Source organism: Saccostrea cucullata, unplaced genomic scaffold (genome assembly GCF_032062105.1).
Source record: "Saccostrea cucullata isolate Sc308-1 unplaced genomic scaffold, CSIRO_AGI_Scuc_v1 ctg5187, whole genome shotgun sequence".
NCBI lineage: Eukaryota > Metazoa > Mollusca > Bivalvia > Ostreida > Ostreidae > Saccostrea > Saccostrea cuccullata.
Genome location: NW_026930303.1, coordinates 3,060 through 14,649, shown reverse-complemented (window position 1 = coordinate 14,649; position 11,590 = coordinate 3,060). Strand labels below are relative to the sequence as shown.

General features: G+C 33.1%; 2 protein-coding genes across 2 annotated transcripts; both read right to left on the bottom strand.

The window, feature by feature from the left end:
* Positions 1-1,285: 1,285 nt before the first annotated feature.
* LOC134283640 (uncharacterized) lies at positions 1,286-2,230 on the bottom strand. Its single transcript, XM_062766143.1, has one exon. It carries the CDS (start codon positions 2,228-2,230, stop codon positions 1,286-1,288), a length of 945 nt encoding a protein of 314 aa, XP_062622127.1.
* On the bottom strand, positions 2,002-4,118 carry LOC134283642 (uncharacterized). The gene is made up of 2 exons (XM_062766145.1): positions 3,942-4,118; positions 2,002-3,673 (listed from the first exon to the last, which is right to left on the bottom strand). The coding sequence occupies exon 2, from the start codon at positions 3,117-3,119 to the stop codon at positions 2,421-2,423; it is 699 nt and encodes a 232-aa protein (XP_062622129.1). The 5' UTR covers positions 3,120-3,673; positions 3,942-4,118; the 3' UTR covers positions 2,002-2,420.
* Positions 4,119-11,590: the final 7,472 nt, after the last annotated feature.

Sequence of the window (11,590 nt, the reverse complement as noted above, 5' to 3'; positions counted from 1 at the left end):
TCCGTCTTCCAAGGATGTAGATGGGAAAAAAGGCAGAGTAACGCACTGCATGGTCAGAATTTCATTTGTTAATTTTAATTGGTCAATTTTGATCGGTCAATCTCTGCCTCTCCTACCACGGTAAGACATGGAACAAAATTAACATTACAAAGCACAGCTATACAGTATTTCAGACTTTCACATTCAAGGAGGACACTTATTATTACAATAAAAAATTTTAAGTAAACTTAAATTTATTTATTTTAATGCAATAAGTATTTTGATACCCCTTCCCCTTTTAACTGGTTAATTTCTTTCCATAATCCTTTAAAAAGCTAGAACACCTTATCTTATCCTCCTTAATGAGTAAAAAGTCTGTAAAACAGTAATTGTAAGAGTAAAAACTTTACCATCAGAATGTTTATAATTTTGAAAGTGAATCAAAACTTTACTTTTTTAAAAAAGTAATCTGTGAAACTTGTAAAACCTTATTAGCAGTGCCAACTGATGTTATCTCTACTATTCTGAGGAAGCCGTTAAAAGCCAATAAAAACATTGTTTGAAATAATGCCCTTTTATATATGTTCGATATCGTATGTTCTAAAGCATCACAAATTTTATGCAGAACTACTATGGTTATTGGTAAACGAATATCCATTGAAGGTCTTGATTTGCGACAGGAACTTAATAGTTTCTAATGAGAAAGCATGATGTATTGTCAGGCAAATTATTAATTTTATGTATATATCTTATCCTCCTTCAATGAGTAAAAAGTCTGTAAAACAGTTTGTCATATCAAATTTGTTTGCAAAATTTCTATAAATAGACCATGCCCGTTTATATGCTTGAGTGGAAGCTGGTGCCAATGTTGAAGTCAACAGGTTCCTCAAGACTGGTTCTAAGGAGGTAATGTTGGCAGATTGGGAATCACCGTTGGTTCTTTGTCCACCCAAGGAGCAAGTTGATGGAACTGCTGCACCTTCAAACGAGACAAGCACTCACATAGAATATTTTCCTTGGTACCCAGATGCCTAAGCTTTAAACAAAATGTTAGACTGCAAACAAATTAGCACTAACTCTCTAACCAAATACATTATACTTTTATCCTTAGACGATTGCTTGTTAATGATATGCACAAGGGCATAATTGTTTGTGTAAAAGTAAATGCATTTGTTTTTAAAAATATGACTCCAAACTTTAAGAGCTAACACTATTGGGTAAAATTCCAAGAGAGTAATATTACATTTTTTCCAATTATCATTCCAAGTCCCATAGAACCAGTGCCCACCTAACACTGCCCCGTATCCTATAGATCCTGAAGCGTCTGATACAGTTTTAATTCATTGGAATCAACCCACCTATCTGGTAAAGAAACCGACCTACCATTAAATTTTTCCAAGAAGGCTAACCAAGTACATAAATCTGCTTTTACTTCTTTGTTTAGTCTAATGCGATAATATGCTTTTGTAATGCCAATAGTAGTGTTGATAAGTCGCCTTAAGAACGCTCTACCTGGCAAGACTACATTACACGCAAAATTAAGAAGACCAATCACTGACTGCATGTCCTTCAAAGTAATCTTTCTGCTTGGTAAAAGCTGTTCAATTGTATCTCTACATTTTTTAACTTTATCAATAGGTAACCTTGCCTCCATCATCTCGGTGTCTAATTCATATCCCAGAAAAGTCATTACCTTGTTAGGACCAAATGTCTTATCCTTAGCCATAGGTACACCTATGTCGGCGCAAACTGTTAAAAATGCCACAAGTTTTTTGTGGCACTCTGTCGCAGATTTGTCAACAATTAGAAAATCATCTAATACATGAGTCATAAATTTAATTCCTAATTTTTCTTGTGCAATCCACTGAAGTGCTGTACTGAACCTTTCAAATATACGACAGGAAGAACTGCAACCCATCTGAAGACATGTGTCAAAATACCAATGACCTTGCCAAGTGAAACCAAAGTATTCAAACTGTGATGCATGTAAGTTGATAATTCGAAATGCATTAGAAATATCTGTTTTGCAACAATATGATCCTTTCCCACACTGCTTAATGTTTTGAATAGCATCCTCTACAGAAGAGTATTGAACAAATGACTCTTCCTCGGGTATGCCATCATTGACAGACTCACCTTCCGGATATGACAAATGATGGATCATACGGTACTCACCCTCTGTTTTCTTACTAACTAGACCTAAAGGGGAACAATTTAAAATTGGCAGTGGTTTCTCTTTGAAAGGACCCATAATTCTACCCAAATTTATCTCCTTTTCTAACTTTTTGCTAATAACTTCTGGTAAGTCCAGTGCCGATTTTAAATTTTTTGAAAGAGTATTTCTACTTTCCCCTGTGTAACCAATGTGGAACCCATATCGAAAACCATTAACTAAAAATTCTGTTTCTACCTTGTCATACCCCACCAACCAGTACTCTAATCTACTGGGATTTACTGGAGTTGGACCCTTTTGTGGGATAGGTTGGCTTTGAGAATTTAGCATTACCTGTGTTGGTTGATGTGCCATTTCCTTGAAATGGTTTTTGGGTTCTGGATTTGTCCAAGAAACGAAATGGCCGTTGAATTGGTTTTTTACATATGTAGATTGGATGGAAGCCACCACAGTTATAACATCTGTGCTGGAATTTGCATGATGAACCAAGCCTACAAAACCTTCCAGCTTTGTGATAGGCAAAGCATGACCCCTGAGGGACTTCCTCATACGTACCAAATGACGAACGGTCTGGTGTTATTTTGCTTGACTTCTTTTCTGATTGTTTGAGGCGAGCATTAACATATATCTCCATATGGACATCACCCCATTCTACCTCACCTTGTTCTATGAGTTCCCTGAACTCCTTATCATATTTTCTCCAGTCCCCCTTTTCCTCTGCAATTTGCCTTACTGATTCCATGTGTTTTGCAAGCTTTGGCTGTGCAAGTGTATCTTTAATGCAATATATTGTCACATACCTATTCCACGCAGTTACCCAGTCATGCAGGGATAACGAACCATCCCTAACTTCGTCGTCATCTGTGGATCGCATATTGTGGATAACCACCTTACCTGTCTGATCCTGTTCCTCTACCTTGATAGAATACTTACTTTTCCCCTTTTCCTTTTTTAACAACAGAGCCATATCAACATATTGTTTTGACCAAATTTTAGATTTTATTTTGTCAGAAACAGTTGCCTCTATCGGTACTGATGAGCTTACAAAACCTGATTTCTTACCCACATTTGCTGCAGGTGGAAGTTCAGTACCTACAATCTGTGAACTGTGTTCGATTACAGCGCCTGATACCAATCCTGAGATACTTGCATCCACTGACTTATTTGTTATTTGACAAACTGACCCAGAAGGACCTGCTGTTAAGCTATTGCTTGATGTAGTGGAAGCATTATTTCCCTTTCTCCCCCATATTATGAACAGAGATACTCCCCTGATGTTGCAGTAATGGTTTTATCTCTGCTAACACCTGCTCCGTGACTGCCTTTGTTATGGTTTGGGTTAATGCAGCCAAGGTTTCAGGAGGAACATCAAGGGGTTGAGTGCTTGTATCGACAGCCACAGCATCATTGGTAGTGGACTCTCCAGTTCCGTTCTGTGCACGACGTGGTCTTTTCACCTGACTTGTTTTGGACTGTTGGGCTTTATTCCTTTTGCCTGGCATAATGCTGGTAAATATATACCTATATAAATTTAAAATTAAGGAAGAAGTATGTATCCAATATATTATGTTATGTATAAATATAAACTGTAAAAGGCTTCGGCCTTAATTGACAATGAACAAGAATTGTAAGACCTCACTGCAGCCAGTGTAGGCCCCAACTGTAAGAGTCAGTTAGCCTACATGACAACGTATTTGAGCATATTGATATTTAACATTACATTATATAACCACTTTCATCGCTCAGTACAATGTGTAAATCTAATACAACAAACTAGAAAGTGATGAACCTTTTCCTTCAATTAATTTTTCACTTCATTGATTCTGCCGCTTCTCGATAAAACACCCTGTATCACCTACAGTTGTTGACAAAAATTTTCCGGAAATAGAGTAAATAGTAGAACCAAAAGTGTTTTGGAACAGATCTGTATTTCCCGAATTGCCGTAAGCCAATAAAAGCACCCATTGTGCGACTGCAAAAGCCATTAGTCAACATTACTAAGCCGCTGCTGATCAGTAAGAACTATCCGCCACATAAAACGAAAAGTTGACATAAGTTATAAATCACCACCTTTGAAGCCGACAACCCTCGCACCGTGTCAAATTCCCAAGAAGGCTGTAGTGCCTTTCCCACAGATAACAACCTGTTCGGCTGTTGTTAATTGTTTTCATCACTACTACAAACGAGGTACTTGAAGGGCTTGTAATGTATCTAAGCGCAGTTGCAGAACAATAAAACCTTAATAAATGAATAATGAAAAACCACTATTTGTACAAGACTCAATATCATATAAAGGGGATAGCAAATACAAACAGTAAACTTGTACCTTCAAAAATGATTTTTTTTTTTTTTTTTATTTTAATTCCTCCATAATCTGGACCATTGAATCGAACATGATTAGGTAAATCAACTTGTTGTTGAAATCGATATAAAAATCATCAAGGTAAAAGTGGGCCTAACATGAATTAAAAACCAAAACGGCTAAATGTCAAGTACAAAAGACTGCCAGAAACTTGTACCTAGGACTTGCCTAAAGTACTGTAAAAATTCACAATATTTTAGTAATCAACTAATACCGAAACAAACAAATTGGCAGATATTTTTCCAACAAATTGTTTTCTTTTTATACAGAAAAAGGATAAATCTGGAAGGCATCAACATGCACTTCTAGACTTATCAAATAAACAAGCGATGGAAAATAAATCGCCGGGGTAAAAGTTGAAACTAAAATGAAAAGACCCGTATGGGTACAAACTTGGCAAGTACAAAAGACTGCCTGAAACTTGTACTTAGGACTTGCCTAAAGTACTGTAGAATTTCACAATATTTTAGTAATCAACTTATACCGAAACAAACGAATTGGCAGACAATTTCCAACGATTTTCCTTCACAGAAAAAGGATAAGTCGATCTGGAATGCATTGAAATACATTCATAGACATCAAATAAAAACCGATGGAAAAAATCGCCATATGCATGGTAAAAGCTGAAACTAAAATGAAAAAACCCAAACGGGTTTAAACTTGGCAAGTACAAAAGACTGCCTGAAACTTGTACTTAGGACTTGCCTAAAGTACTGAAAAAATTCACAATATTTTAGTAATCAACTAATACCGAAACAAACTAATTGGCAGACATTCTTCCAACGAATTTACTTCACAGAAAAAGGATAAATCTGGAATGCTTTAAAATACATTCCTAGATATCAAATAGAAAAACGATGGAAAAAATCGCCATCTGCATGGTAAAAGCTGAAACCAAAATGAAAAAACCCAAATGGGTTGAAACTTGGCAAGTACCAAAAAACTGCCTGAAACTTGTACTTAGTATCTGCCTAAAGTACTGTAAAAATTAAACCAACAACAAAACAATCAATTTGCTGATACTTTTTCCAACCGAATTTTCTTCACAGAAAAAGGATAAATCCGTTTTACATTATTAGACATCCTAAATGCTTAAAATAACAAATTGTTGTATAATTTCAAAGAATATCTATCTGAAAAATTGACGAACAATAAAAGTAACAAAATGTTGACAAACTTTTATGACTTAGATGTATATCTATTTTCTCGCTGAAATTAAAGCTCCCCTTATACTCCTATATAAATGAACTGTTCAGATGAACTCCGTCATGAACAAATTTACGACTGCAGTCTCCTTCACGGGGAGAAACGAAATAATTCCCATGTTCCCAAAATACGCAGTAACCCAGTGCTGGCAATGCATCTCTCAATATTGCGTTTACTTTGTCTGCAATATTATTGTACCCAAAACGAACACCAAATCGTGGCAATAATTTACAAACAATTATTTTTGCAACTTTATAGCGGCGATGCATTACCGATACCACAGATTCAATTTCTGCAGCTAACAAGGTAGCGTCGGTACTAGGACTAATATCGTTCTCCCCAATCATTAGAACAACTACATCTGGACCTAAAGCAAATACGCTCTCCATATCCTTAGATATTACATCACGAACCTTTCTTCCACCCACACCCCTGTACAGAACGGAATGCGTTTCTCCCAGACCAAGGCTCGCAGAATATCTAATGTCACCATCTTTCAAGAATTCATGAAAACGACGCACAATTGAGTGTCCAAGAATGACAACTGAAGTTTTACTCATAGAAGACATAATGAAATAAATTTACTCACCAAAATCTTGATAAAATAAATAACAAACTTTGAAACAACGTCCGTCCTCCAAGGATGTAGATGGGAGAAAAGGCAGAGTAACGCACCGCATGGTCAGAATTTCATTTGTTAGATTTTAATTGGTCAGATTTTGATTGGTCAATCTCTGCCTCTCCTACCACGGTAAGACATGGAACAAAATTAACATTACAAAACACAGCTATACAGTATTTCAGACTTTCACATTCAAGGAGGACACTTATTGATTACAATAAAAATTTTTAAGTAAACTTAAATTTATTTTTTTTAATATCGATACTTACAATCTGGTATGTGAATTACGTTACATTGTTTGTTTGATAATATATATTGGTTTTGAAATAAAATTTAATGCTTTATCCCACCAAACTTAAGTGAGATGCCAGAAATCGTGTAGATATAATGTTTAGATTATCAGACTTTCAGAATATACAGCTTTTTATTTCATCTGACATGTAACAGGGTGTGTGAAATATGACTTTATTTGATGTTTTACAATTATAACAATCTAGATATATATACTTATGATGTCTATTGCAAAGCTAGTGCAATATTTATAATGATTTTCTGTATTCTAATTTGTAACAATGCAGTTGTTTAAGAAATAAAAATCATTAGATTTGATTTTAGTGATGAATGTGAATTACGTTACAAAGAAGGCAGTTTGTTTCTGTCTCAAAATAAACGTTTACACTGAATTTCAAAGTGCAAAAACTTGAGAGTCATTTTGTAAAAGGTATACTCACGTAAGTACATACAAATTTTTTGTTAATTTGACTATGCGAGTCTAATCAAAGAAAAAATAAGATGCTATTTTCTCAAAATCAATTTTTTTTACGTGGATTCATTATATGTAAATAGGGAATAATGTTTAATATACTGAAAGTTATTTTTTTTTTAATTAATTTTAAATTACAACATTTTTTTTAATTGGATAGTTATTTTATCTCTATCAAATACAACTACTTGAAACATCATTTTGAATGTTTTCGTAATAAATAATTTTAATTTTTAATAATATCGTAAGAAATAACGTAATTCACTGCAAAAATTACATTGGATATGATGTGTGCAGAATATAACACCCCCTTTCAAAAGCTATCATCTGTGTTTTCTGATCATTCAAATATTGTTCTATCAAAATTAAAACATTTCCTTTGTATTCCTAGTTAAAAATCCTCATCCGTTTCTTATTATACTTTTGGGGCACTTTAACTGACTTTGGATGTGATTGCGATGAACTTGTAAACATGACGACATATTGGTAAAAATGACTTATTTCATGTGCTGTGAGAGGCAGATTGAGGAATTTTTAAACAATGAAAAATGCCTTTTATCATTAGAAGGAATATTATTTACAGGTTTTAAAAAGTCGACTAATACCAATGTTTATTCTTCGTTTAGTGTAATTATTAACTAACTACCAAGAGAATATATTTTAGTATTTATGTCGAGTTTTTATGTTCAGGTTACGTTTATTTTACATCGAGATCCCCCCATAAAATCGTAATTTCGCAAGGACATACACTGTATAGATCTTAACCATTTTTTGAATATAGATAAAGGATATTTTCCTTAACTTGAAAAGTGCTGCTGCTTTCTTTAAATCGAGGGCGTGATTTTATAAGTACTCAAAATATTTGGTAAAAATCAAACATATTTCGACATTGGCCTATTTACTTGAAAATTTAGATATTAAAACGCGAATTCTATTCAAAGCAGCAACACTTTTCAGTAACTAAAAAGTGTTCAAAAACAATTAATTGCTTGAATTTTTAATTTCAACTAGGGTATGCCCTTGCGAATTTGTTAATGACCTACATTCGATAAAGTTCTGTGATAATAAAACAACTTAATTAAAATAAATTCAATTTTAAAAAATCTCCCCTTTTTGCTTGTCTATTTTCCGTTGCTTTCTCGTAGTACAGTACCCGCATCGTTATTCTTTACAATTCTATCGTGTCCTATCGTGCGTGTATCCTATCGTATCGTGCGTGTATCCTATCGTATCGTTCGTGTATCCTATCGTATCATGCGTGTATCCTATCGTATCGTGTTTTCCGTTTATCTTGTTTTGCGTTTTCTATCGTGTTTTCCGTTTATCGTGTTTTGTGTTTATCGTGAAGATCGTTTATCAGGTTCTATCGTGTATCGTGTTTTGCGTTTATCGTGTATAATCGGAAACCCTCGCTTTTTATCTTTACTACAGGAAGAAACTACCGAGGTATTCCGAGTTTCTTTTTCGTTTCGTTAACTAAAATAAGATTATTTTATCCAAGAAAGAGAAAAAAAAGTTTTATCCCTTAGTTTTTCATCATTAAAAGAAATATTAAAGCGTGGAAGTAAAAGAATAAATATATGAATGATATAATTAATAAATAAATAATTAATAATAAATTAAATTAAGAAAATAATCATATCATATTCAAGCAGAGAATCAAAATTATTTTTTTAAAATGAAATAATCGATTCCCTTTTGTTTTTGTTTAATTCATCGGACTGTATGATTTTTTTTTGGTCAAAATTAAATATTTATAAGATTTTCTTAAATTAGTCAGAGTCAGTAGAGGATGATTTTCGGAAAGTCACGGTGTATACGTAACCCCCCCCCCCCCCCCAAAAAAAAAATTAATAATTAGCAGGGGATTGATATGTATCTTTTTTTAAAAGCAATATTCATTTTCTTCCGATCAATCGTCTGGTAATATTAGGTATGTGTTTTCGCCTCCGATCTGCATGTATGCACATTTATTTAAAATTTTGATTTAAAAAAAATAATAACGAAGCATTTAAGACAACTTTAACATTGATTTTGTCTGTATAGGCTCAATTTTTTAAATTTATTTTGATCACTGTCTAATTAGTTAAATTCCTTATTATGTCTAAATTAAAAAAAATATAATAAAAAAATAAAATGTAATGCATGAACATGCTCTACCCGATTTATCACACCATGGCAGTTACTATAAAATAGAAGTTTTTCATTAATTTTATCTGACATTAGGTAATCTAAAAATAATAAACAGGAAAAACATTGACTTTTAACAGCTTACCTTTTCGGCGTGAAAATAAACTGAAAATATAATCAGTGTCAAATCGAAGAGATTTCCTTGCCAGTTAACCTCTCTAATCAGCACACTGCCTTTCCGTGCGGTCAACACCCCCCTCCCCCTTCTCCCCTATCCCCCTAAACGGCAGCTCGGCCCGTGTGTGTTCACCTTCAACACCTGAACTGCTCTCTCACCTTGTGTCAAACAGTATCTATTTTCGGGAGTCTGTCATACCTTGTGTGAACTACACTCATAAACGATTTTTTTTCCTAAATCAATTAAATAATTGTACAATTTATGGATTTTAAAAAAGATCATTTCCCTGCTTGAATTTAAATAAAATTCATATAAATCAATTTATTGAAACAAAGTCTCTTAACTCAATCCGTTGATTAATTTTATTTGTACGATGTTTCCATAATGTTTATTTAAATAAGTCTTTTAATAAACTTGTTTAAAAAAAAAAATGCTGCACTTATGGTACATGGACTTTCGGATCATCGGGTTTTCTTTCGGATCACCGGGTTTTCATCGGGTTACAGACAGAATTAATTCTATAGGAAACAATTTATTTGATCGTAGAAAAGATTGAAATAATTCTAACATTTTAAACTATGACAATTTGCTCGCATTAATTTTGTTACGGTATTTTACGGTATTTTACTATAATGATAAAAAAAGAAGTCTGATTCCGCCGTCATTATGCAAGACGAGTAAATGTATTGCACCGAATCAATTTATAGTACCGGGTATTAATCCATTTCATTCCATACATTTATAACTTTATTTAAGAAGTCAATATTATTTTTGGCTATTTGGTTAAATCATGTTTATCTAATTTTAAATTGGTTACGGACTTTCAACATCCCGCCCTTCGAATATGCCTTATATGAGATTACCGGATAGGTCTAAAATAATTTTCAGGGTTTAATAATTCATTTGCAGTAGAAACAGTACATACAAAGTTTAATAGCAATGATTTTTAATTATTTAGTCGGAAACGTCGCAATTTATTCTAATATTTGTTTATTAATTTTTGTATTTTGTATTGAAAAGAAGAAAAAAAGTATTTTATCATTCAATGTTCGTTAATTAATACGATGTTTTAAGTATCTGATGTAAATGTTTACATGTACATGTACATAAGTGAGAGCTAAGCGTAAACGTACATGTACATATGCAATTGTAGCAGATTCATATTCTGTTGGCACAGTTTACATGTATTAATGCAGAGCGCCATTATATAAATGATTATTTAGATTTCTACTCAGGAAAGTAATTTTTTTGAACTATATAGTTCTTTAAAACCGATTTCTTTAGACATTTCTTTCGGCCGGTCGTCTACGTGTATTTTTCCCTAAAATTTTAATATTTTAATTTCAATTTTTGGCTACACCGCAGATTGTAAGCATCAGACATTAAATACAAATATTAAATTTATTGCGTAAATTTCTTACGTGAAATACACGAAACTTAGTACTTGTATATATATTTATCAGGTACAAATGTATCTATATATTTTTCATAAATAATAGATCTTTTTATAGAGTTTCATAAATTTATAATAGTACCCGTGAGAAACGGCACATAATTATATAAGGGATTTTTGTGCAACAATTACATGTATGTTAAAATATCCATAATAAAAGGAGTCATAGTTTAACCTTAAAATGAGAATTTCAACATTTACACAAATATTCGTAAATTCACACCCTTGATTAGAAATTTTAAAAAAAAATTCAGTCTCCATTTCATAATCATTTAATCATTATATAAAAAAATATAAATGAATAAACAACTTTTGTAAAATTACCGGTGATCTCAATTTTTTTATTGTAATAATTAAAGGTACTTTATAATTTAGATTTGAAGCTTTGCAAGGATTTAAATTAAAATATTGCAGTAAGTAAACAAAGTAATCTTTTCGTTTTGTCAGAAAACGTTCCGCATTTTGAAACAATCCTATCAGGTTTTGCGTTTATCCTATCGTGAAGATCGTTTATCAGGTCTATCGTGTTTTGCGTTTATCGTGTTTTGCGTGTATCGTGTTTTCCGTTTATCGTGTTTTGCGTTTATACTATCGTGCGTGTATCCTGTCCTATCGTGCGTGTATCCTATCGTATCGTGCGTGTATCCTATCGTATCGTGCGTGTATCCTATCGTATCGTGTATCCTGTAAAGAATAACGATGCGGGCACTGTAGGTCTTAACAG

Bases quoted from the DNA above. Each gene is read 5' to 3' on its own strand.
- LOC134283640 (XM_062766143.1), bottom strand. From the start codon at position 2,230: ATGGGTCCTTTCAAAGAGAAACCACTGCCAATTTTAAATTGTTCCCCT.
- LOC134283642 (XM_062766145.1), bottom strand. From the start codon at position 3,119: ATGGCTCTGTTGTTAAAAAAGGAAAAGGGGAAAAGTAAGTATTCTATC.